The sequence below is a fragment of the Passer montanus genome, unplaced genomic scaffold, assembly GCF_014805655.1.
Source record: "Passer montanus isolate IOZ18808 unplaced genomic scaffold, ASM1480565v1 scaffold21, whole genome shotgun sequence".
Taxonomy (NCBI): domain Eukaryota; kingdom Metazoa; phylum Chordata; class Aves; order Passeriformes; family Passeridae; genus Passer; species Passer montanus.
This window is the reverse complement of record NW_024366703.1, coordinates 15,355,040-15,382,588: the sequence shown is the minus strand read 5'-3', so window position 1 is coordinate 15,382,588 and position 27,549 is coordinate 15,355,040. Positions and strand designations below refer to the sequence as shown.

Here is a 27,549-nt window from a genome sequence, read left to right as displayed (position 1 = left end):
TCACAGTATGCAAGAAGTCAAAGCAGTGGTACCTGAGCACACAACACCAGCATCTTCACTGTGGCCACACTTGTGGATGCCCCAGCCATTGTGGCCGCACTTCAAGAGGGACGATTCCGACCCTGTGCAGTTCACATCGTCCAGGTAGATGCTGCCACTGCCTCGTCCAAAGGAGGCACCTGATGGTGCAGAAACAGCAGCTCCACATCCCAGCTGCCTGCACACCACCTGGGCATCTCTCAGGTCCCAGCCATCATCACAGACAGTGCCCCGGCCCCCGGAGTGTGAAATCTCCACGCGACCCTCGCAGCGGTTCCTGCCGTTCACCAGGCTGATGGTGGAGGCATCTGGGAAAGAAGGAGATACAGAAAACTCAGGAAGAGCCTCTACCACAAAGGCACTTCTTTTTGCCAGGGTGATGTCTTTGTCAACCTAGAAATGAAACAACACAGCTTTTGGGGATAACTTTCATATAGGAAGTAAAATAAAAGTGGGTCATTATTGGAGTCCTCCAGGGAAGATATGGAAAAATATCTACAAAAGCCACAAATATCCACAAGTGGTGATGAAATTCCCCCCCCCGTCCAAGTCCCTTCAAAGTCTGCTCTGCCTTCAGATGGGACTGTACTTTGTCTGAAGAATGTTTGAATGTGAATGTGTCTGAAGAGCCTTTTTTGGCCTTTTTAGCCAGGAAGGACCAAGATAGCTTAGGGATGCTGGAATGAGTTTTGACTTCCTGCCTAGGAAAATGCTACAGCTAAGTTACAATAAGAAGCTACAAAGCTATAAATACCTGTCTAAAGAATAGAGAGAATATATAAAGGAAAACAAAACAACAACAACAAAAAAAGATAAAATATAAAAACCAAGATGGTATCAGGGCCTTGGAATCACTCTGTGACTTTCAGACCACCACAACTTCCAGTCTTGGCTGGGTTAAACTGCTTTTCCTGGCTTCTCCTCTCCCAGGGAGAAAAAAACAGACCCCTAACTCTGAGGCAGGAATGATTTCTGCAAAAAGCAGCAGCCAGAAAATGCAGGAGAAATTCAGACCCACTGTAGGAGCAGGGAAGGTGGTGCTGGGAATGGTTGTGCCTGTGCTTGTGGCAGTTGTAGAGGAGGAAAGGAAAGAGGCAGGTGAGGCCTGCTGGATGAAGATTCATGCCTGGCTTTCTCCCAGTGCTGGGCACATTGCTGCCAGGTTGGCACATGGGCAATGGAGAGCCTGGGGGTACCAGCAGAATGGTCTCTCACGGTGGGATCAACCAAAAACATGACCCTGCACTCATCCCCAACAATTCCAACTAAGACCACCTTCTGAAAAAGTCACAGTATGCAAGAAGTCAAAGCAGTGGTACCTGAGCACACAACACCAGCATCTTTACTGTGGTCACACGTGTGGTTGCCCCAGCCATTGTGGCTGCACTGGAAGAGGGACAACTCCCAGCCTGTGCAGTTCAGATTGTCCAGGTAGATGCTGCCACTGCCTCGTCCAAAGGAGGCACCTGATGGTGCAGAAACAGCAGCTCCACATCCCAGCTGCCTGCACACCACCTGGGCATCTCTCAGGTCCCAGCCATCATCACAGACAGTGCCCCGGCCCCCGGAGTGTGAAATCTCCACGCGACCCTCGCAGCGGTTCCTGCCGTTCACCAGGCTGATGGTGGCATCTGGGAAAGAAGAAAGTATGGAAAACTCGGAAAGAGATTTTAGCACAAAGGCATTTTCTCTTGCCAGGACCTTGGAATCACTCTATGAGTTTCAGGCCTCCACAATTTCCCAGTCTTGGTTGTAGTAAATTGCTTTTCCTGGCATCTCCTCTCCCAGGGAGAAAACCAGACACCAGAATCTGAGGCACTAATTCATTCTGCAAAAAGCAGCAGCCAGAAAATGCAGGAGAAACTCAGACCCACCTGAAGGAGCAGAGATGATGGGGCTGGCTGTAGTTGTGCTTGTGGCAGCTGTAGGGGAGGAAAGGAAAGAGGCAGGTGAGGCCTGCTGGATGAAGATCCATGACTGCATTTCTCCCAGTGCTGGGCACATTGCTGCCAGCTTGGTACATGGGCCTGGGGGTGCCAGCAGAATGGTCTCTCAAGGTGGGACCAACAAAAAACATAATCCCCAACACACACTGAATTCCAACCAAGAGGGGATACTTCCTGAAAGTGAAACCAGCATGCAGGCAGTCAAAGCAGTCATACCTGAGCACACAACACCAGCATCTTTACTGTGGTCACACTTGTGGACGCCCCAGCCACGGTGGCTGCACTGGAAGATGGATGACTCCCAGCCCGCACAGCTCACATAGTCCAGGTAGATGCTGCCACTGCCTCGTCCAAAGGAGGCACCTGATGGTGCAGAAACAGCAGCTCCACATCCCAGCTGCCTGCACACCACCTGGGCATCTCTCAGGTCCCAGCCATCATCACAGACAGTGCCCCGGCCCCCGGAGTGTGAAATCTCCACGCGACCCTCGCAGCGGTTCCTGCCGTTCACCAGGCTGATGGTGGCATCTGGGAAAGAAGAAAGTATGGAAAACTCGGAAAGAGATTTTAGCACAAAGGCATTTTCTCTTTCCAGGGTCTTGGCATCAGACTACGAATTTCAGGCCACCACATCTCCCAGCCTTGGCTGTGTTAAACTGCTTTTCCTGGGTTCTCCTCTCTCAGGGAGAAGACTAAACACAAACCTCTGCCCCACTAACTATTCAGCCAAGAGATGTCACCAGAAAAACATGGACAAATTCAGACTCACCTGAAGGAGTGGCCAGCTTGAACTTGGGTGGATCTTTGGCTGTGGCATCTGTAGGGAAGAAAGAAGAAGCAGCAAGTGAGTCCTGGTGGATGAAGGAACATGACCAGGTTGGTCCCAAGACTGGGGATGTTGGTGCCACAGTGTAACATGGGAGATGGAGAGCTTGAGGGTGTCAGCATGGTGGTTTTTCATTGTGGGATCAACCAAAAACATAATCCAACATACACCAAATTCCAGCCAACAAAAACCACAAGCAGGTGCCTTCCCTTGCCAGGGCCTTGGCAATGCTCTATGAATTTCAAGCTACCACGACTTCCAGTTTCAGCTGTGTTCTGCTGTGCTTTTCCCTGGCTCTGCTCTGCCTTGGAGAAGACTAAACCCCAAACTCTGAGGCACTAAATGTTTCTGCAGAAAGCAGTGGCCATAAAACACAGGAGAAACTCAGATTCACCTGACAGAGCAGAGACAGTGAGGCTGGTTGTGGCATTGGTGGCATCTGCAGGGGAGGAAAGGAAAGAAGCAAGTAGGGCCCTGTTGGATGAAGCAGGATGGCCAGGTTTCTCTCTGTTCTGGGCATGTTGCTGCCACCCTGTCACATGGGAGATGGAGAGCTTGGGGGTGTCAGCAGGGTGGTTTTTCATGGTGGGATCAACCAGAAACATAGCCCTGCTCTCACTGCCAACACGCACCAAATTCCAGCCAGCAAAGACCACAAGCAGACACCTTTCCCTGCTGGGACCTTGGCATAGTTCTACAAGTTTCAAGCCACCAGGAGTGCCACCCTTGGCTTCAGTTATAATATACTTTTCCTGGGCTCTGCTGTCCCATGGAGAAAAGAGACCCCCAAACTCTGCAGGTACTACTGGTTCCTCAAAATTTCAGAGAGATTCAGACCCACCTGGAGGAAGGGAGGGCATTAACAGGGATGTATCAGTGGTTGTGGCATATGCAGAGACGGAAGATGAAGCAGGTGAGTCTCTGGTGGATGGAGGATCATGATCAGGTTCCTCCCCGTGGTGGAGATGTTGGTCCAACCCTGTCAAATTGGAGATGGAGAGCAATGTATCAGTCTCAAGGCTGATCTTTTGTGGAAGCAATAAGGGAACCAAGAATTTTTGGACCTGTATTCAAAACACTTTTTTTCCCTATGAGTTCTAATTTTTTTGGTCGCCCTGAGATGTTGTGGATTTCTCTTCACTGGCCACTTTCCAGGTCAGACATGGCCCTGACCATCTGTTTTAAACTGTCTCTGCTTCTTTTTGGACGCATGAGCCAACAGATTATTAAAATTGCCTTGTAACCCAAATAATTCCATAGTTTTGTGACTCTATGAGTCGATCACTTTTGGATTCTTGTTGTACATGGCTGCTTTCAGTGACTTAATTTACAATACATCTGACAAACAAATTTGTATCAGGAATGCTTTCCCTGGAGAGCTGCATCTTCTGGGATGCAAGGCAAAGATCTGGTGTCTGCAAAATAAGACATAATTGGTAATGTCATATCATACAAGGGTGTGGTAACCTCACAAAATTATCTTTTCAATTAATAAAAGGATGCAAACAGAGACAGCCGAAGGTAAATCTACCAATTAGCAAATCTGTTTTTTATACATGCAAGTTTGGATTAATGTTTGGCCAGACTAAAGAGAATAATTTGGATTTTTGACTAATATTTTAATTTTTTTGTTATAATTCTTAATGCGTATTTGCTAGGCATAGACTGAATTTGCTGGAAGGTCAATAACCCAAGCATTAAAGTCTCACTGATAACCTAATAAAATGAAATACTCAAAGTTTACAGGAAGAGGTGCCTGGGTGCGAGCAATACAGAATATGTTTGGAACTCCCTTAAATCTGTGCTTCTAATTTGAGATACCACAGAACTTTCAGTTGTTTATATACACAGGTTTATCTGTAAAATTAAATTAACAATAAAAATCCCCAAAGCAAGAACAAAGAAAACTTGCATAAATGTATTCATTATTTTAATACAAAAAGAAATTGGTGACCCACTTAGTCAGGACCAATGATCTGATAGAGCATTATACAAGTGCTGTGTCTTTCTGAAGCCTTTTTTATCTGAAAAGCACACACAATTTACTTGGTATATCCCAGATATATAGAAAGTGACTTTATACAGTGAGACAGATATCAGAGCCATTTGGTTTATTTGTTCCATGATTTCATTGTTTCAAATGTCTCTTATTCAGATTTCCTTGGATTAGTTTTTATTTCTCTGTTTTTTATAATTCAAGCATTTTCAATTGTCTTTTGAAAAGCAGTGGGCAAAATTAGCAATGTACACTCTATCACCAATATTCCCATGGATATAATGGGTGTTTTTCTCTTATTTATAGCTGCAAAAAACAGTGAACAAAGAGGTGTCTAAGTCACAAGTAATTCCTAGCAGGAACATAAGACTTCAGATATCTTCTGTGAAAGAGGAGTGAGAGTTATACCTTTTTATGAATTTGTTATGGTTTTGGTGTTGTAGCTTTTTTTCAAATACTGATAGTGTTTAGAGATTTTACTCCACCTGCCTGAAAGTCCAAAGTTAGTAAAATGCACACACCTGGGACTTCCTGACACCTTACAACACAGCAACTGTCACTTTCTGTTGCACTGCCATTAAATTATAAAAAGTTAAATAAGTATTGAGTGGTTCCATGTGCATATGCTAGGTGGAATCTGAAGTACTGCAAAGCATATATGCATTACAGCCAAAGAAACTGTAATCCCTTATAATTCCATATTGAAATCCTTTGATTTATAAGAGCAAGGCCTCTCAGTCTTTCTTGTCAGATTTCTTTTTAAATTTGGTTCAAATTTAGCTGCAAGACACTACTGCAAAATATGATCATTTCATTGCACTAAATTCATTTCAACAAAAATAATATTTAATTGTGGTATCGATTGGTTTGTAATTTTAATAAGACAACCTGATGCTATCTAATTTAAATCTGTCTTCAAATCTTTCCATGGGTTGATTAAACTGGCCTGTGAGTGCCATGTATAGACCCAGAGCAGCAAAGTAAGACACCCTTTTTCCTACCTTTTTGGGAAGACTCTTTTTTATGTGGATTAGGTGAGACGACATCCAGGAGAGCTGCATTTAGGAGGAATAACCACAGCAAGTCCCTGGTGGCACCCATCCTGTCAAGAGATCCCAGTAGAAGGGAGCATTAGATTTTATACTCTGCACTAGTGAAACCTGGAGCTCCCAAGGTCAGCCTGGCCCATGCTGTGTCTGATTTATTATGCAATATATTTTATGATTACCTGATCTTTACAGAAGGATTACATAGGAGTGGTAAAGTTTCCATTTCCTAGATAATTTGTGTTACTAGGAAGAAAAGTAACTCTATGCCAGCCAAAACCAAGATATTCCTTTATTATAAATTATCTTTAATTTTATGTGCTGGCCCAGCATATATGTGTTACCTTTGGATCCAGACTGGTGAATATATCTCAACTGGTGAAAGTATCTATCTATCTATCTATCTATCTATCTATCTATCTATCTATCTATCTATCTAATCTCTCTCTCTATATATATCTATATATATATATATATATATGAATATATATTTGCCTCAACAATCCCAATTTTTTAATTTATTCTTAAGAGGTAATTGCTTGATTATGCAGACTGTAAGGTATCACATGATGAAGCAGCAAATTCACAGCAGGTTTTCTGATAAATTCTTCAGCAGAGAGTACTGGTCTCATAAATGTTTATATTTTACTTCTCCATTTGAAACTGTAGGTTTGTTTCCCCGCTGTTTGTACACACACACACACAAAAAAACCCAAAACATAATAAAACATCATAAATAGGATTAAGTCAAGAATCAAAAGTAAATTCCTGCTAATTTTTGTAACATACCCTAAGTGCACCTCACCTGCAGGCCTCTGTTGAGCTTGCTCAGCTCTGCCAAGGTCTTCCCTCAAGCTACACCTATGGTCCTCAGATGCATCTGCCAGCAGGACTCCCTTCAATCCCTTCAACCACACAGTTTATAAAAAAGAAAAGAAGGATGGAGTGAAATGAAAAGTCCTGTTGAGCTGTTTCCTTGGTTGGTCTGTGTGAAGTTTTAATGGAGTTGTAGATGACTTGGGGGCACGACAGCCCACAGTCCTGTCTGCTGGGGTAATTTCATTGCATTTCTACTGCTTCTGCTCACCTGATGAGGAGAAAGAGAGGTCAGCTGGGATCAGGCCAGTTGTTGGTCTAATATTCCTTTTATTACATCCCATTCAGGCTGTATCTCTCTGTTTATTTTGGCTACCAGACCAGCTACAACCAAACTGCAATAGTTTTGTTGGTGTGTTCCAACCCTCCTTCAGTATAAAAGCACAGCTTGGGTCTAGAACAAGGGGAATAAAGAGTGCTCTTCCTGCAAAGGTTCACAGGGCTCAAATTGAGGAAAGAAAGGCAAAAGGCCAGAGTCCAGAAACAGAATCAGAAGCTGTTAAAGCTGTTACTGAGAAGAGCAAACAAACTGGAGGACAATGGTAAATACAACTGATTGTACTCACATGTTAATAAAGAAATGGAAGCCTGAACATTGCCATTCACAGCTCTACTGCTCCTGACTGCCTGACAAGAGCAAAAACAATACCATGTGCTCAGTGGAGTGATCACACACTGTCATTGGGAGGGGCTCATGAGGTCAATCCTGCTTGAGGATTCTTGGAAAATGAGCCAGACTTGTCTCAGTGGTGCCTGGTGGCAGGTTGAGAAGCAATGGGCATGAGCTGAAGTACAATAAACTCAACATAAGGAAAGAGAATTCCACTGTGAAACTGGACAAGCAGTGGAACAGGGTGCCCAGCAATTTTACAGATTTCTCAGTTCTTCAAGCTACTCACACCAACTGGACAGTCCTGAGCAGCTTGTTTTCTTTGACCCTGCTTTGAGCAAGGGGATAGACTTGAGGATCTCCAGATTGTCCAGCCACAGCTGCTTGGAGACACTGTGAACAGAAAATTTATGGATTACATCAAGGAGTTTCAACAACAGAGAAGGACTAAATGCTAAATTTATCCACAGTAATTAAATCTGATAGCAAGGTTCAGGAACACATGAACATGTCAGGCTACTTCCTGGGTCTCACCAGTTTCAGTTTAGCATTTCTGGCACTTCCAGTAAGTTTTTTTAAAATTATCTGAGGCCCTATGCCTTAATAACAGGCACCTTTGATTTGTAGAGGCTAAAATTCCAATGTAATCTACAAAACATGGCTCAGATTATCTGTCTTATCTATTGCACACACTGAGATCAGAGCAGCAGGAAGTTTTATGCAAAACAAAGTAATACAAAAGTCTGCAAAAAACGTGAGTTATGAGACTGAATTCCTGCTAGCAGATCAGATATATATATACACATACATACATATATATATATATATCACATCATATCAGGAATAAATGAAACTTTTGCCTTGGTTCTTGACCATTGATTAGCGAGATAAAATACACGGGATCAAATTTGTCTTACTGTGGTAAAAAGCCTTGAGACACGGGAAACTTTAAGACATTTGTCTGAGAATATCAGCCTCAATTAGTGCATAATGTGTTTTTTCAGAAGTCAGTTGCTTGCTGGAGCAAGTGTTCAATAAATTATACTGTTATCATTGGATTAAAATCCAAATATTTTCTATGCAATTTCAATCAAAAATGAAGTTTACAACTGTTGAATTTTTCAATCACAGTTTTTAGTCATTTTTAGTGGCTCTTAGAGCTGTTAAACACTACAGAAAGCTCTGCTATGTTCATTGATCAATCATTTTCTTTCAGTTTAGCAATGGAATAAGAAGAATTACAATAACACTCTGTGCTGGTTTTGTGTCATATGATTCCTGCAGGATGGAGCTTGAATAAAACCAGTCTCTGTATCTGCCCAGGAATGCTGTGCAGGACTTCAATTCCTGTATCTGTCCCTATTCATTTTGTGTTGTACCAGATGGGCCATACCCTGCCAGGGGAGCACCCAGCACTCAGATATTTACTCTTAGTCTCCTTTGCTTTGTCCCCACAAAAGGAAAATGTTCAGTTTTAAGTCTAAGAAAGTGGTAAAGATAAATATCAGATGTTTTATGAAAAGCCAAATGCAGGTGAAATCAATCTGTACACCACCCATGCCCGTGTCTGGTGTTTGGGGGGTGTCCTGGGTCTCACGGTCTCAAAACCCCTTGTATGAACAAACCTGCACTTCCCTTGTGACATGACACACGTGCATTTTTGCCACATAGTGAGTGTCCCCAGCAGTCAGAACTGCCTGAATTTGAAGGGTTTCTGGGAGAGAATAACCTTGGTGGATATTTCTTACTGGGTCATATCTGCTCCTGCCTTGAGTGACCCTGCAGCTGAATTCTTTCCTACTGCATTGTACCTGATCCTCAAACCTTTTGACCTCCACCCCCTTTTTACACTCCTCTGTTCAAATCACCCTTAGTTCTTTGAAGTGTTTTAAGCTGCAGTGCTCATTTAATGCCATTTTCCTTTCTGAGTTTTACAGAGAGAAAAACCTCCCGATGTGGGGGATTCTGGGGCAGGCGGCTCCTGAAGGAGGTGCTGTGAGCACAGAAAGCAGCTCGGCTCCACGACCTCCAGCTCTCTTCAGGGTGACCACCTGCTCTTGCCCTGACCTTGCCTTGAAGCCAGCAGGACCAGCAGGAAGAAATGATGCTGCCAGTTGCCAAAGGGAGTGGCTCAAGGAAAGGCAGCTCAAAAATGCCTAAATGCAGGAAAAGCCACTGTGCTCCAAAAAGAGAACCCACCAGAGGGGCTGTGCTGCTGCTGGGGGCTTTATGGGGGACATCTGAACCCAAGGGAAGTATAGAGGAAAGTGATATGCATTTCTGCCTGTGTGAAAGATCTTTCAAAGCAAGAAACAGAAAAGGAATCAGTCATTTAGCAGTTCCACAGTAATTACTTCTCATCACCATTCTGTTTATAATATCTTGCTCAACTTTTATGATGCTTTAAAGCTGATACAAACTGATAAACATCAAAGTCCTTCTCCAGAAAGCTAAAACTGACCTTATATACACCATTTTGTCTAAATGCTTTTACCTGTTCTTTCACCCTTTCAAGAATGTGTTTCTATGTCTGCCTTTAGCCAGCCTCATTATTTCTTCCTCACAACTTGACAAGAATTACTTATTTCTGAAGCCTTTTAATGACCTATGTGCACTGAAAATGTATTGGAAACTAATTCCTTGGCCACAATATTACATCTTTGTCAAGGATTTCTGTTGATCCTATATACCTCCCAGAAATTATCAAAATTAAAAAGAAATTATCTTAAAGCAATATTCCTTCTATATTTTTATAATTATAAAATTATTAAATTATTATTATTTTAAATTATTATAATTTTTTCTAATTCAGTGAATAAAAAGAATTATTTCTTCCTCACAACTTGACAAGAATTACTTATTTCTGAAGCCTTTCAATGACCCATGAGCATTGAAAATGTATTTGAAACTAATTCCTTGGCCACAATATTACATCTTTGTCAAGGATTTCTGTTGATCCTATATACCTCCCAGAAATTATCAAAATTAAAAAGAAATTATCTTAAAGCAATATTCCTTCTATATTTTTATAATTATAAAAATTATATTTTTTATGAATCAGTGAATAAAAAGCTGAATTAAACTACTTTAAAATAATAAACTGTGTTTACTTAGAATGTTAGTGGATTAAAAGAAAAATTGTCACTAAACTTCTGTATGTATAGTGTTTAAGGAGATTCAAAAGCTAATACAGTAAGAATTCCTTTTTGTATATGACTGTGGTACCATGTCTCATGTATTTGTGTTTCAAGCCTATTTATGAGCAGAGAAACACCTGTGGTCCTAAGGGAAAGAAAAAACACATTAATTTACTAGTAACAACTCATAATATAATAATTCATAATATTCTTTATCCTAAAGAAGCCAACTGCACTAAAGGTCTTGATTCTTAAACATGTAAGTCCACATTTCTAGCTGAGAAAGGTTTTGATAATTTCCCCACTCAGCCCAGTTTGTGAAAAGTCTTCCAGAAATTCCCTGGACAGCAGATGTCTATGTGTGCTGCTCCATGCTTTGTCTCTTCTAGGAATTTTTTCTTTCAAAGATAAAAACCAGAAAAAACCTGAAAGAGCCATAATGAAAAAGGCAGGATTACTGGTTTTGTATTTTTTCTGATCAAGGCTCCAGTAATTGGTACCTTTTGTATAAAATATGTGTGCCTTGATTTGTCATTTAAAGTAGAACTAGATTTTTGTTTGTATCTGTCACAAATCTTTAAACTTAATATTGTTTACATTCTTCCTTGTACTAATCAAAGATCTAAAAGCATCAAGCAGTTTATCTTAGGAATGTGCAGCTCTAATAATTAAAAAATGTGCACCAAAGAAAAAATTTTATCTTAGGAATGTGCAGCTCTAATAATCCAAATCTGCACCAAAGAAAAAATTACCAATGAGCAAAATATTTTTTTTCCTATCTGCAGTCCAGTACTCAGTGCAACAGTTTAGTTTTCTGAGCTGCATGTTTTATTTTCTCTGAATCACACAGGTGCCAAGATAGAAAACAAAGTGTAGTATGTGCCATTTCCTATCACATTTTCCTTTTTCCCCACCTACCTGGGCAGATGATTTTTGCCAGTGTGCCTTTTATGGTGTGAGAGATGCTCTACATCTGACCGTGTGAGGCAGCAGTATTTACTGAAAGAGTGGGCAATGACAACTGTAAATACATCCCACCTCACCCCCACATTACAAAGCACTCTATAACAATTCATAGACAGGGAAGAGAAGTTAGTTAATTTTGCCACAGTAAATGAAACCAGTTTTACACATATATTGCTGTACCAAATATTGCATGATGGCAAATATGCATTGACATTTAACTGTGAGCCAAGAGAAACCATTAAAATAAAATATTTGAATTAGCAAATGTTTAAATAAGTTATGTGCATAACTTTTCTACTATGACTAGTCTCCCAAATTCTTTATAAACCCCTGGGGCAGTTAAGTGTTTGCCTTTAACCTCTGCTTGATCAGGCCTCCAACACACTTCTTGAAATCCATCCTGAAGATATTTGCTGAACTACTCACTGCTCGAGTGAGGCTCTGAGTTTATAAATTTCACAACGATGGTGCATGTTGAGGGCAAACATACCTCAGCCCCCACACTGGAAAACTCCCCAAAACCAAGCCGGACTGTGCACACCCTCCTGCACAGGGCACAGCCTGCACAACCAGGGCATGGCCATGCGGGTTTTGTTCTTTACCGTTCGAAGTCAGAGGTGAGGTCTGCCTGGTGGGCTCCACGCTGTGTTTGCTGTTTTATATATAAAAAAGAATTTGTGTAAAGAACAGAGCCCAGAATTTGGCTGCACCATAATTCATGGGCAGGCACTGGCTGCCCAAGGGCTCACAGCCTGCTGGAATGAGCTGGCAAGCCTTGCTTGCCTAAGCCAGGCACTTCAGCAAACATCTCTTTATTAGAGAAGATGAATTCTGTATTGGTCTATTTATCTAAATACAATGAATAGAACAAAAGGGGAAAAGGTGGTGGACACATCTTAAAATGAGAGTATATAGCATATATTTTTATGGCTTTCACTGATATTCAGATATATTAGTCTGACTTCAAGCTCAACAAATATGGTCCCAGAGCAGATCAGATCCATAGAAACATTCAAAGTACTCTGGAAAGATTCTGCATTGTGTTTGTGACCTAGAATTTCATACACCTCATCTCTTGCTATCTTATCCTCATCCCTGACCTATATGTTTTCTTGAGGATTTCACTGTGCTTCAGCTCTGGCTTCCGTGTTCCCTGGTCCATGTGAGTACAACAACACAATGAATCTACTCTGTCCTTCATAAGGATGGGTGAGTCATCCCTTCAAAAAGAAAAAGACAATAGCCATTGACTTATTCCATTGTTCTCTTTGTAGCTGCCACCCTACAGTGTAGCAAGATTGGTGTCATTTTGAACCAAGAACTTGAGCTAAGATTTATAATAATGTGGGCTTTTACTGAAGTGACCAGCAGCCTTGAAAGAGAAATAAATGCTAGAAGAAGCCTTTTCAAATAAGATTTGGTGAAGGACTTCAGGGAAGAGTAGTTAAAAATAGAAAATTTGAGAGAAGATGCCATTTATTAATAATCATCATTTGCATTTACTAAGAGCACTTTAATGACTACACCATTTGCCCTAAACTTAAGATTTTATATAGAGCTGGAAAAGACTTATTATACATAGCCAGGGAATGGTGAGAGAACTTCAGGCCTTAATGCAAATGTGACAGTGCAAATGCCTCTTTGGGGACATTGATTTTTTATTTTTTTTTTAATTCACCAGTATTTAATAGAGGGGGAAAATATAGAGATGTGGGGTTTTACTGCAATTTTGTAGGTTGTGGTTGCATGATAACAGAAGGTCATAATAAACCATTAGCTACTCCAGTGACTTAAGTCACAAATATTAAACCCTTGTGTGTCATTAAACTTCCATCCTCAGCCCCTGTTATCTCCCAGCCCTCATCCCCTTCAGGAGCCTTCCACTGAAAAATTTCCTCCAGCTCTGGTGCAATTATTTTATCACTGTGGCACACAATAAGTGAAAGGCACTGAAGTCTGATCTAAGCTTTTTTCCCTTGGGAAGTTTTGAAGCCATTTCCAGCTCCCACTCCTTACGTGGTCCAGACCTTTCCCCAGCTCCTTGCCCTTCTCTGGACATGCTCCAGAACCTCAATGACATTTTGCAGTGAGGGGCCCAAAACTGAACCCAGGATCTGGGGTGCCACAGCAGTGCTGGTTCCCTGTACATGCCACATGATGGTGTTACAGGCACAGGGTGTTGTGCTGTGCTGATCTCACAGCAGATCTGGCTGTATTTTTCCCTGGCAGAACCAAGATATCCATCTTGAGAAGATGGATTTTATAGTTCATGTGCTATGATTAAATAAGAGTCTAATATTGCAGGCAACCAATCTGAGGGTTGTTAAACTTTCCCTCGACTTTTGGCTTCCTTCAATGTTGAGTTGTTACATCAAGCCCACCTCTTTTCATGAAGTGAACCTCCACCAAGGAAAGCCAGTCAGGCTTGGATTTTAATCTTGAATCATCAATGAAATTACTCAATTGAGGAAATTGCTCAATCCACCAAATTACTCAGACACTGTGATCAGGTGTTTAGCAAGGTTTACATAATCTGGCATGGAATCACTTTCTTCATTTTCTGCTTCAAGAGAAACCCATCCAGAGTGAGAGCAGTGACTGAGGGGAGCCCTCATTTTGGTCTGCAGCTTCCTCCTGAGGGGCAGTGAGGGACAGCACCAACCTCTGGGGGCCAGTGGCAGGGCTCAAGGGCCTGAAGTTGTGTCAGGGGGTTTACTTGGGTTTCAGGGAAAGGTTCTTCCCCAGAGGGTGCTGGCACTGCCCAGGCTCCCCAGGGAATGGGCACGGCCCTGAGGCTACCAGAGAGTTTGGGCTGTCCAGGAATTTGGACAACATTCCCAGGAATTCCCAGGGTGGGACTGTTGGGGTGTCTGTTCAGGGCCAGGTGCTGGACTCAATGATCCCTGTGGATCCCTTCCAGCTCAGGATATTCTGTGATTTCATGAACTGCCAGCAAAAATTAAAGTACACACAGGAAACATCAGAGGGAACAGCAGCTGAATTCATGTTTTCCTGGATGACAAATGAATTCAGCTCTGGGAGAGATGAAACTACTTGGTCATGCTTTATCTCATAGTGTTATGTCCCAAAACATTAAAAGATGCTGGAAAATATTATTCTAGATTAACAGATTTCTTGCACATCCAGACAAAGGTATATGTATAATAAGGCATTAAAAAATGCTGGAAAATATTATTCTAGATTAACAGATTTCTTGCACTCTAATACATCCAGACAAAGGTATATGTATATTAATAGAACTTGTTTATAGAACCTAAACTGCAATTTCAACATTCCAGTTTTACCAATAAGAAAGCAAACAACGAACAAAAAGCTTAAAGATCACAAATTTCACTCCCCATAGAACTGCTATGGGGGCATTTTTGTTATATGGGGATGACTGAGAGGAAGTGGGATTAACAAGCATGAGTCAGTCAGCACATTCCTAATATTTATTCTAGAGTTTCTGGCAATCCAGCAGCATGGTTTCTTCCAGAATTCAATTGGCATTTAAAGATGCTACCCGTCAAAGGAGACAGCTTTACTCAGACCCAGTCTCAGAACCAGGTTCCCAAAGCTGTATTGGGCCAGCAACAACAATCACACTTTCTAGGTCAGAGCTTGCCTCTCTCTTGGACCTTTGAAGACAGCCTTGGTAGCACCTGGAGGAATAGTCATAGGCCCTGCACACCACCAGCTCACACTGCAGGTAGACCTCTGGATTGCTCTGAATGAACTGGAAGGCATTGAATTTAAACCGGAGGATGTGTCTGTAGGGTGAGTAATAGGTAGCATAGGTGGGATCTTTGACACACCTAAAAGGAAACAAAAAAACCCTCTCATGAATACACACTGCAGTCAGTTATTTACATGCAATAAAACACACAAAATGAGAAGTGATTTTTGAGCATAATGAAAACAGTTCAGAAAACTGCAAGTTGGAAAACTAAAGTGCCTTTTTTTGGCAGAATTGAACGACATTGCCTTTCCTCAGCCTGTCATGTGTCTGATACCTGGTGTTTGTATGATTCTGTGAGGGTAAATTAATCTTACCTGAGGTATGCCATTATTATGATAATAATGATAATGATAATTATAATAATCCACCATGAACTGGCCATAGCCATTTAGTCTACTTGTTATTTTAAGCTATGGGGTGTGTATGTGTGTGTTATACTTTGGGTCAGTCCACCCCCTTTTTCCTAGTAAACCCTGAATGCTCTTGTCTATTAATTAATTAGAAGTTGTCATTATTGTCTGCTATATTCACACTATTCCATTAAATTTTAAAAAAATTAATAAGAGATACAGGAGTTTGAAGGCAGTTTTATCTCTAACTGTAATTCATAAGAACTCACCCATTCTCGATTATAGGATAGGATTTTGTTGTAAAATTGTGGCGAGTGGGAGATGCCACGCAAGTGTCCAGAAATAGCTCCAGTGATGGGTCAGAGCTGTGCAGGGAAGCTTCCAGGAACAAATTCTGGTTGATGCCAACACGGTAGGGTGAGTCATACACTGGCCTTGAGAAGCTTGAAGAGTCATAAAATGTGAGGTTTACATCGTATCTCTCATACTGAGTTTCGTTGACTTCAAAGTTGTCATCCGCGACGTACATCGTTTTTGCCCACGTGTTCTGCAGCATCTTGCAGTTGACATGCAAGAGAAGATTTCTGTTTCTTGTGATTAATGTACCAGAAGATGACCCTCTAATAATGTTGGAATAGCTGATTGTGTTGTTGTTTCCCTGTTTGGCACACAAAATAAAATGCAAAATTAATTCATATAGTCAGGTGCCCTATTCTACATTCTGAACTTTGCTTACAGCAATGTGCACTGTAAAAACAGTATTTCCCAGAAAGTCTGGTGTGGAAAAGTCTGAATCTAGTAATTTCTGTTCTCAGGATAAAAATCTGTAATCTTCATGTGATATTCAGTGGCCACAATTTTGACCTAGGAAACTACTCACAATAAATGCAGATATAACAGAATTAAATACAACCTGTACAACACTGAGTACATGAAGGTTCAGGTCTGGCACATTAAGCTGAAATCTGGCTACAAGATTATTAGTCACGTTTCATGAAAACTTTGAAACCTTTATAGCAATCACACTCAGCCTGGGACCTTGAAAATGCCAAGTATTTGTATCCTTCCACAGCTTATTCCTTTGGAGATGGATAACGGGCTGTAAGGGAATGCTTTGTTAGCAGAAGCAGGAAATGCAAGTGCAAATATCTTTCAGGAGAGAGGGAGACAACCCACAATCACCAGGACACTCCCAGTCCCTGAAGAGCCCGGGTGGCTTTCAATTTGTGCTGGTTTACAAAGCAAATTCTCCTATTTGAATTTTTATATCCTCCCGCTTTTGCCCACTTTGCTGAAACGCTCACTCCTACCTCTCTGACAGTGCCACAGCGAGTGTACGGAATGTCAAATGACACAGCATTTGATGTGATGTTGGGTGTGCAAAAGGGGTCGTTCAGGGTGAGGTTCCAAGCAGAGTAGCCGTGGGACTGAAGGAAGTATCTGCTCACAACCACGTGCATGTAGTCTGGCAAACACAGCAGTGCTAGTGGATGGCAAAGAAAATATGTTACAAGCTCATTGCAGTGACCAAAAAAGGTTGTAAATAGTGGGTTAAATAAACACTATTTTTTGCAGAAGCAGCTGATATGGCAGAAGGAGCTCAGAATCCAAAGCATGGACTCGAATCTCCACGAAAACGCTACAGATCTAATTTAAATTTTACAGACCTAATTTAAACACTAACAAGATTAGCAATCAGTGAACTAGAAAATAATTGAAAAGCATGTTTCTGCTTTAAAGACAAACTTACTGGTGCTGTCATCAGCTGGAGAGGAATGATAGTTGGCCTGAAACCCCCTGTACGTGTATCGGGAGTTGCTGTGGAAGCGGACACTCAGCAGGTTTGAGGACGATGTGTACGTGGGGTAATAACCAGAGCAAATCTTCCCAAGGAGAGGAGAGGTGTGCAGGGGGCCATCATAGATTTCCACGTAGTCAGAGAGGCATCTGCCACCTTCCATCCTGGGAAGTAACATAACTATTTAGTTTTATGTTTCGTTTTTATGTTCTTTTGTTTTTGTTTGCTTGTTGGTTTGGGTTTTCAGTCAGATGAGCTCTTTATAGCACAAGAATACATTTGATTGATATGATTGTCAAATCTTTGGAACAGAAGCTACAACTTCCAATTTCTCAGTAGATGACTAAATAAACAAAAATGAACACAGTTTCCCTCTCCAGACTTACTAAAAGCTTTGATAAAAATCCTTGAAAGCAAGTGGTCTTTTGCTTAGTAAGTCCAAGTTGTCAGTCCCACAAGTTCACCTTCCCAAGTAATAAATTCTTACTTACTGAATATCTGTAAATACAAGTGTGACACGGAAGTTGCTTTTCACTTGTATTTCCCACACACAGTTGGCATTGTTTGGATAATTTCTGGGGTAAAATGGACTCTGTAAGGTACCGGATGAGGAGGAGAGCAAGCCACCACAAGAATAATATTCTGCAGAGAAAAGTACAAGAAGAAAAATATACGTATGCAACTTTAGGCTTGCATTTGGAGTATGTTTGTGTGAAGTTCATGGCTAAATGTAGAGATAGTGACTTCTTGTCAGCTTCAGTAGCCTCTCCATTAGGTTCATATACATCTGAATGCAGGTTAGGAGATGCTAACCACACTGAATAGATTTTATAATGCTGATCTGCAGTGCCTGCACTAGCAGGACACAAATATTTTCCACAGCACTGGACAGTATTGAGTCTGGAATTACGGACATCAGCTGTTCCTTGAAAGAGGAACCCCCTATTACAATTGCTAATGACAAAAGGGAGGAGGAAAAAAAAATCAAATAATATTACATTCAAATATCCTATCAATATTAAATATCAATACCAAATTCAATATCAGCATTCAAAAAAAAAAGGAATGCTGATAAATATCCAATACATGAACTTACCCAGGTACTCCAAACCTACCTGTGGGTGGTGACAGAGTAGTATTGGGAGCTGTAGGGAGAGAGCAGCAGGTGATAAAAAATATTAAAAATGCACTCAGTATTTTGCCTAAGAGAAACAGACCTCTGGGGGGTCCCCCCTCTCCAGAAGGGCTCCTGAAGGGACACTGCCACCCCAGAGCCACAATCACTGCCTGGACACGTGGCAGGCCCCTGCGTGGCTCCAAGCCCTCCCCCTCCACCCACCAGCCCATGGGAGCCCAGCTCCCATCATCAGGGCCTTGATCTCCTTTGTTAATGGCCAGCAGGGTGGGATGGAGTGGACCCTCAGCATGTTTGCTGGTGACACCAAACTGGGAGGAGGGGACGGCCAAGCGGAGGGTGCTGCTGCCATTCAGAGGGAGCCTGGCACTGCAGATGGAGCAGCAGCCAGCCTTGCTGCCACACAGCTCCTCAGCTGCCACAAGGAGTTCTCTGCACTGTGGCTGTGTACATCAGCTCCCTTTATTTTGAAAAAACAAGAAGTAGCCTTTGGGCTCTGCAGCAATGAGTGTGCCAGGGCTGAGCAACTCCTCTGCCCACAGCATAGAACAGGAAAATTGATGATAGCTCAGCACTGGGGGGGTGGGAGGCGGAGAGATTCCCATTCCTGCCCACCAGGCAAAGAAACAGTGTCTGGCAGCAGCTTCATGGCCATCCTGTGTGGAAAAATGCCCTTGAGCCAGGGTGAGTGGGGCCAGAGGGTGTTGAGATGCCCACAAGGTGTTGAGAGCAGCTCTTTGTGACTGAGCATGAGCTCCCGCCCTGGCGCGGAGTACAGGACAGCTCTAGCCTTACCCACGGTGGTGTCGAAGGCGAGAAACGAGGAGTAGTAGGCGTGGAAGCCTCTCCGGGTGACGCTGCTGTCGCTGCGGAACACGACGGTGAGCCGGCTGCCCGAGGAGTTGAAGACGCGGTGGTCGTTCCGGCACACGAGGCCGAGCCGCGCGCTCTGCGGCGAGCCCCCGTCGAACACCTCGATGGCATCGAAGGAGCAGCTGCTGCCCTCCAGCCTGCATGGGGAAGACGTGGCCTCAGCCCTCCTCAGAGAGAGCAGGCACAAGTTTCCCAAGGATTTTTCCTGGGGAAGGCAGCGAGAATATCGGAGAGGAAGAGAACGCAATTCTTATCGCTGTTCACTGCTCCTGTTTTTGCACACGCGGAATGTGTTATGGAGATTGTTCACTGAAAGTGATTTGGTTAATTGGACACGGGTGAAGGCTCTTTTGAGTGGTTACCCAGTCACTCAAAGCTGTGTCCTGGCTGGCTCAGGCAGTCATGGGTTTTTCTTTAATATTCTTTAGTATAGTACCTCTTCAGTATAGTTATAATATAATATTAGTGTAATATAATAAATAAAGCAATTGTTTGTCACCGTGATATTTTCTGAAAAATCTCTTCACCAGGATTTCTTCTCCTGGGAAGTTAAAAAGTCTCAGAGAAAAATGTAAATAATAATTATCTGATTCTCTTCTCCTCTGTTTGCTGCTTTGGAACGTGGCAGGTGCATGTTGGATTGGTTCCATGTGAATTGTTTTAACTTAATGACCAATCAAAGGCAGCTGTGAGTGACTCTCTGAGGAGTCACAGGTTTTTATTATTCATTCTTTTCTAGCCTTTTGATGCATCCTTTTCTCTGTAGTTTAGTATTGTTTTAGTATATAATTTCTTATGATATGATGTAATGTAATGTAATATAATTAATATCCTTCTAAGAATATGGAGTCAGATTAATCTCTTCCCTCATCCTGGAGACCTCACAACCACAACAATTGTTCAGCATTCTGATTCATGGAGTCAGAGCACATTATTCCTAGCTGGGGGATCACCTGTTTCCTATAAGAGGCAGACCTGTCTGACCACAGCCGCAGGTCCCAGCAGCCCAGCCCTATTCCCCCATCACCCAGTGCTCATAAGAGGCGGACCTGTCTGACCACAGCCGCAGGTCCCAGCAGCCCAGCCCCATTCCCACCTCACCCCAGTGCTCGGGCAGAGGCTGCCAAGGCCCCACAGTGGGGTGAAGCCACCCCAGAGCCTGGCTGGACTCACTCCACATCCGTAAACTGGAGCTGGATCCTGCGGGCCGGGTCCCGCAGCCGGATGCGCCACACGCAGTAGGAGTTGTCGGGGTAGGGGTTGGGGTATCTCGGGCTCTGGATGGTGCCAGACAATCCCTGAAGTAAGCCACCACAGGAGAAGTTCCCTGAGGAAAAGAGCAGAGCCCGGGCACGGGCAGAGAGATCTTATCCCATCGCCAGAATCCATCAGAGAAGGGCATGGTCCCACCAAGGAGACTCTGCCACAGCCCCACAGAGACCCTCCCTTCCAGGCACCCCAAAACATCACCCCTGCATCCCCCCAGCCCAGCTCATACAGTAACCCAATCCATGGGGTTGGCTGTCCAGTGGGACGCCTGGGGAAGGAGATAATCAGACCCTTTAACTCCTCTGGACTTAAATCTCCCCCACCTTGTCCATGACAGAAGGGAATGTGAGTTGGAAGCACCCAGTGCTGCAGGGAGAAATCAGCAGGGTTCACTCCCAGCATTTTTCCTAAGAGATACAACCTGCTGGGAGTCAACTCTCTCCAGAAGCCAGGCTCTTCCCAGTGGTGCCCCACAAGAGACCATGAACACAAACTGAAACACAGGGGATTCCTCTGCACATCAGGAGATGCTTTTTCTCTGCAAGGGTGACTGAGCACAGACACAGATTGTCCACAGAGGTGGCAAATAGCCAAAAGCCCTCTGGATATGGTCTTGGGAAGCCAGCTCTGGCTGATCCTGCCTTTAGCCAGGATGTAGGACCAGATGTACTCCAGAGATCCCTTCCTACCTCACCATCCTGTGGTTCTGTGATGAATAGTGGAGGGCAGAAGACAGTCCAGCCCCACAGCTCCTCTGGACATACCTGTTGCATTCCACGGCGTGGTGAACATCATTCTGGAGACGGGTGGTGCTGCAGGGAGAGAGGCAGCTGAGCAAGCAGTGTTTTGCCTAAGAGGATCATCCTGCTGGGAGTCCCCTCTCTCCAGCAGGAACCCCGTTGAACCCCAATGAAAGCCAAAGCCCACAGTCAGCACTGCAACGTGGCAGGATTGAGATGGCTGCAGTGCCAATTCTGCCGGGACTTGCTCAAGGGCATCCCCACTGCAGCACCATGAAGACCAGTGCCAACCCTCTCCCACAGAACTGGGTGTTCAATCCCAAATGATCCCAAGCAATCCCACATCTCCCTGTATGTTAGGGACATTTGCCAGGGTCTGTAAGTGCAGCCTACACGGAGCATGGCAAGAAAGAAAACCCCATGGAAAACCCACATATGAACAGAAATCTCTGGTTACCTGTTGCTGGAGTCACTGTTATTCCCGAGTCTGGAAGGAGAAAATCAGAGGATGTGAGGCACTAGAACTGCTTGGCTCCCCTTGGACCATGTATTTCATTTATTGGAAAGTTATGGAGGGACCCAAGGGGAGGGTGGCCTGACTATAAAACCACCCCTCTCCTCACACACTGCTCTGTGCAGGAGTGATGCCCAAACCCCAGATTTCCCAGGTACAGTCTGCAAACCTGAGATTGATGCTCCCTCTGAAACACCCACGTGAACCTACCACCTGCTGCTGCCATGCTGAGCACGGAGCAAGGGCTGGGCAGCCTTCATCCCACCTCAATCCAGACGGATTTTCTTCAGGAAAATGGCACCAAAACACAGACACCCACCTGAGCATACGACAGAAGCAATTCCATGGTAACAGGCATTGTGCTGGTATTTGTAGGGGCAGTGCCACAGGAAGTTCTCGTTGCCAGTACAGTTCACCTCAGTAAACATGAATGAGTTCCAGCTGCCCGGAGGGAAGGGGTGCATGACTGCGAGAGGGTAGCCACAGCCCAGCTGCCTGCACACCACCTGGGCGTCCCGCATGTCCCACAGGTAGCCACACACCTTCTCCCAGCCTCCAAAGTAGTAGATCTCCACATTGCCTGCGCACTCGTTGGGCCCATCGCCCAGCCTCAGAAGGATCTCTGAGAGACACAAACCCCTTGGTCAAGCCAGTGGTGCTCTGGGTCCAGGGAATGACATCCCACACCCTCTCTGGGCATGGCTGCATCCGCCTGCAGCACGGCCCAGGGCTGGAAGCCCCTTCTCAGCTCCCACACTGTGGGATGGAGAGGTTGGGGCAGCAGGGGCAGGCACATGGCATCCCTGTGCCCAGGGCTGGGACAACAACCATGGCAGACAGACTCACCATCAACTATGATTGAAACTGTGGAGAACAAGCAGAGGGAAAAAAACACACAGAGAGCAAGAGAATTAGAACAAATTCTTTGGGAGTTGTGCTTTCTACCCTTCCTCTAGTGAGTCAAGATCCCACTGAAAGGCACAAGTGACAGAAGATCTTTTTCATTCTAGCAAGGAGGCTGGTTGTTGAAGGGCAAAGCCATCCCCAAATTCCTCCATCCCAGATAATTTACTTTTCATGTACATCCCCATCCCCACCCTAAAGAAAATGTGAGCTTTTTTATCCTATTAATTTGTTCCCAACAATAAATGCTGTGACAAAACCATAACTCTATCATTATTATATAAAGTAACCATCTAATAAATTCTACTTACGAGTCGTGGGGGCAGTTGTTGGGGGACGTGTTGTTTCTAGAGAAGAAAAAAATAAGATAGCATATGTGAAGGTCAACAGGGCAAATTTAACATGAAATTTCCTCAAACCCTCTTTCAGTCCCTAGCAATTTGCAGACAACACACCTGAGATCCAGGAGATTTCTAACTATTTTAGTCAATCTCAGCAGTGTTTTCTTCCATGACCCATCAACATTCTTTGTGAGCCCACCAAAACCTACAACTGGCCCAGAGAGTGCCTTGAAGTGGGATCAGTTTTAGACATATTCTCAAGTCAGACTGGAGATAAGGGGAAACCTCTTCCTGGAAAGAGCAGGCTGCCCAGGGCACCGGTGGAGTCACCATCCCTTGGAGGGATGTAAAAGACATGTAAATGTGTGGGGCTGCTGGGTTAATGGTTAAACTGATGATCTTAAAGGTCTTTTTCAGCTGGAGCAATTTTTTTATTCTATCTGGGGTTTCACCTGACCTGATCAGGAGGTGACAGCTCTGCTACTGATAAGAAAATAGGCTGTGAAAAAACTCCTCTTTCTCCAAATCAAGAAACAAAAAGCTCACCAGAAATGAAGATGACATAAAATATCTGGGGAGGTGGTCAGAACAAGGCCAGTGACAAGGAAGGCTGCACATCTCATTATTTTCATGGAGTACACTGCGGGTTAAAAGGGGGTTTCCCAAAGCTCCCCTCCCAGGTTCTGCTGACATTCCCACCACATCTAAGCCACCTCTCACTCCCTTCCACCCCCAGCACCACTGATTCCATCAATGCCACGCAGCTGGCTTCACCAACTGGGTCAGAGAAGGTTTTCCCTGCTAGGGCTGATGGAAAGCCTCCAGGTGGCACTAAGAGATCAGAGGTGTCCCGCAGGACAGGGCTCTGGCACGCCGAGAAAGGTGATCTCTTTCCCGATGATTTTGGATCTGGTGACAGCACCAAACCTATAATCAGAATTAATGACGGCATTTCATGTGAGTCCTGCTCTGTCCCTAGGCAGGTTGCTGAAAAGCAGTTTACAAACATGTATTCAGCCAAACTTCGTACTATAAACCTGTATTCAGCCAAATTTTGTACTACAAACCTGTATTCAGCCAAATTTTGTCTGTTTAAACCGCGGATAACTTTGCTGTGGGATTTCAGAGATACTCAGAAACTGCTGCATTTATACATGTTTAATCTGGCTTTATTACCCTAAGCTTTTAACTCAACCAGTGATTTAATGAAGCTCTTCATTGCAGTGATGACTCTCATCCTTTCTGTGAGAGGAGCAACAAATATTCAGCTATATGCTGTGTTTTCAGTGCACGTTTGTGCTGCCACGTGGATTCTACATGGGTGCATTCAGCACCTGGGACCCCAGTCTGAAGGACACTGACTACCCTGGTGTGTTGGCTACCACTGGACTGGAAGAGTTTTCATCAGCCTGGGAGAGAGAACATTTAGCAAGGCAAACTCTATAAAACAATGCACGTTTTTATATAACTTTAGAGTTATCTGTTTGAGGTGTTTTTGTTGGAGAATCTGCCAGTGTTAACACAAGAAACAAAAACAAGAAAAAAGATGTTGAAGGAACATTCCTCCATCCCAGATAACTGTCATCTACATCCCCATCCCCACCCTAAAGAAAATGTGAGCTTTTTTATCATACTAATTTGCTCCCAACAGTAAATACTGTGACAAAACCATAACTCTATCACTATTATATAAAGTAACCATCTAATAAATTCTACTTACGAGTCGTGGATTCAGTAGTTGTGGGATCTATTGTTACTAGAGAAGAAAAAAAAAGATAGCATATGTGAAGGTCAACAGGGCAAATTTAACATGAAACTTCCTCAAACCTTGTCCTAGTAATTTACAGCCATCAACCTTGAGATCCAGGAGATTTCTAACTATTTTAGCCAATCTCAGCAGTGTTTTCTTCCATGAACCATCAACACTCTTTGTGAGCCCACCAAAACCTGCAACTGGCCCAGAGAGTGCCTTGAAGTGGGACCAGTTGAAGTTGAGTGCCTTGAAGTTTTCTCAGCCCCCTGAGCTGGAAGACAGGGATGGGGAGCAGAATGAAGCCCTCATAATCCAGGGGGAAACCTGTACACCACTTGGATATTCACAGGTCTGTGGGGCTGGATGGCTTTTTACACCTGAAAGAGGAAGGGGTGAAAACATAGCAGCTGTGGCAACACTTTTTGATGTTTTTTCATCCCTGCATAGAGGTCGCAGCAGCAGCTGCTTAAAAAGAAAGGTTTTGTTTCTCCCAGCACCGGGATGACACCCTGCTCAGTCAGGGAGGTCTCACCTGGAAAGGGGGAAAGTGTTTTTGGAATACAAAAAGCCTATTTCACCCTGTTTGAAATATCCCCCCTCCCATCAGACCCACCAATATTTGTATTGGTCCCCAAAGGGGTGGAAGTGGCTGGGCAGATCATTGACTCTGCAACCAAATTAAATTACACTCCTAACAGGAATTAGCCTGTGGGAAATTAGACTAACAAAAATTACAGTAATTTCCATTATAATCTAATCAAATACAAATTCCACCATTTGTACACCTCACCCTCTTTAAAATAAACATGTATTTAGTTCAGAAAATACTTACTAGTCTTTAAATCCATTATCCCAATATATAGGATAAGAAAATGTTATTACTGGCTTTGCAGTATATTAATTTTAATTTCCTTTACAAAAAATAATGGGGGAAAAAATTAAATTCATTAAGCATTTTTTGATAACATTGATTTGCTCAGCTCATAGGTTTGACCTGCTTATGGTTTTCAAAAGAGCTGAGCCATGCTGGTAAATTCTTTTTTGCCATTAAATCCCAAAGTTAGCCCAAGGTGAAATAAAGCTGCAAAGGTGATTGGAAGTGAGGCTCTTTACCTGCATCCACCTGAATGTGAAGAATTACCATCACCATCCAAGACAAGATCCTGGTGGCAGCCATCTCCTTGGAGCTCCTGGAGCAGGAGGGCACCAGAATTTATAGGCAGAGTCCCCAGAGGGTGCAGCTCAGCAGCCCAATCTCTGGTTTCTGCAGCTCAATTCCACGTTCCCCCCTGCTCTCACTTCCATCACCACATGTTTGATTTGTAAACCAATATTTACAGCTTCCTGGTTCTACAGCAGGACAACACCTGGCATCTGATCCAGGGAAAGCAGAGACCAGAAGTGGTTGCAGTGGCTGCTGTTTTTCCATGCCATCCCTCCTTGGCTGTGGAGTTCTCTTGCTGTCACTTATGTAAAGTGTCCCTTTCTTGGGTGTGAGCTGTACCTGAGCCAAAGCTGCTCTTTAGGCTGATGCAAAATGTGCTTTTCTTTTTGTGACTGAACACATGGAAGGGTGGCACTACAGTGGGAAACAGCCCAAGGGCTAATGGAAACTCTTTGTATCCTGTCCTAGTAGATGTCACAAAAACCTGCAGCAAAGGGAGTACATTCTTCTTTTTCTGTTCTCCCCTGTTCATCCCTCAGTGTGCTCTGTCCTCATCAGGGCAGCAAGAGTCGGGATGTTTAAGCTCTGCAAGTTCATCAAAAGTAATTTTTCGGCTTTTGACACAAACCAAAGCCAAACTTCAGTGGTCTTACACTGACCCTTTTTAAACTGCACAAAACCTTCCCAGAGAGCAAGGGCTCTAAGTCTGGGGGTAGGGGCAAATATAAGTGAAAATTCATCCCAAATTCTCTATTTCTGAAGCTCTTAAGAGCTTGGCAGAACTCTTGTCCCCCTGAGATTTACAACAGATTTAAGGCAATGGAAAAATAAGGGCATCCAATGGAACTTACAATGGATTTCTATGAAAATAAAATATCTCAGGTCATGATGAAGTTTCAGTGAGTCCAAGTGCTCATCAAGGATCCCACATTTACGTGGCACATTTGGCAATGTTTGAACACTATTAAAACCTCAGAATCACAGAGTTACTTAGCCTGGAAGAGCTCCTGGTCCAGGCCTCAATTAAAAACAAGTTTATATTCAAGGCTCAATCAATCTTTAAAAAGTCTCAGGGTCTTAGTAAGTTGTGTTACTCAGAATTCTGCATTTTCTTTTCTAGAGGGAACATGCAGAAACTTCTAGTAGATAAAAATTTGACATCCTGGTTGTTCCTGCTGTTAGTTTTTGATTTATTACTGATTGGCAAACAAATTACTTCTCAGAAACTCGGGAACAGGTTTCTTGTGCCTCCTGAACCGTGCAATGCAACAGTCCTGGACAGCAAATGACCAAAGTCAACCTCACACAGCACAGGAGCCAAAGGAAGATCAAAAGGAGGAAGGAGGCACAAACTCCACTGTGAGAATGGGGTGAGAAATGAAAGGATTAGTTTGTTAGATATGCAAACAGTGTGTTGACTCTGTAAACACAGGGAGACTTTTATTCTCATGGCTTTGCAAGGCAGGTGGAGGAAGTGGTCTTTTGGAGGGACTGGAGGAGGTGAGGGTTGTGGCTTGGTAAACACTG

General features: G+C 43.5%; 1 protein-coding gene across 1 annotated transcript; it reads right to left on the bottom strand.

The window, feature by feature from the left end:
• On the bottom strand, positions 1-26,072 carry LOC120502058 (deleted in malignant brain tumors 1 protein-like). The gene is made up of 22 exons (XM_039709108.1): positions 25,971-26,072; positions 24,825-24,860; positions 23,075-23,110; positions 22,707-22,724; positions 22,180-22,482; positions 21,804-21,833; positions 21,371-21,418; positions 20,511-20,664; positions 19,260-19,474; positions 18,445-18,474; positions 17,821-17,971; positions 17,282-17,493; positions 16,842-17,014; positions 15,801-16,189; positions 14,988-15,257; positions 7,629-7,732; positions 3,653-3,790; positions 2,755-2,802; positions 2,202-2,513; positions 1,933-1,951; positions 1,359-1,663; positions 1-347 (listed from the first exon to the last, which is right to left on the bottom strand). Exons 1-22 carry the CDS (start codon positions 26,032-26,034, stop codon positions 1-3), a joined length of 3,402 nt encoding a protein of 1,133 aa, XP_039565042.1. The 5' UTR covers positions 26,035-26,072.
• Between the last annotated feature and the right edge of the window lie 1,477 nt (positions 26,073-27,549).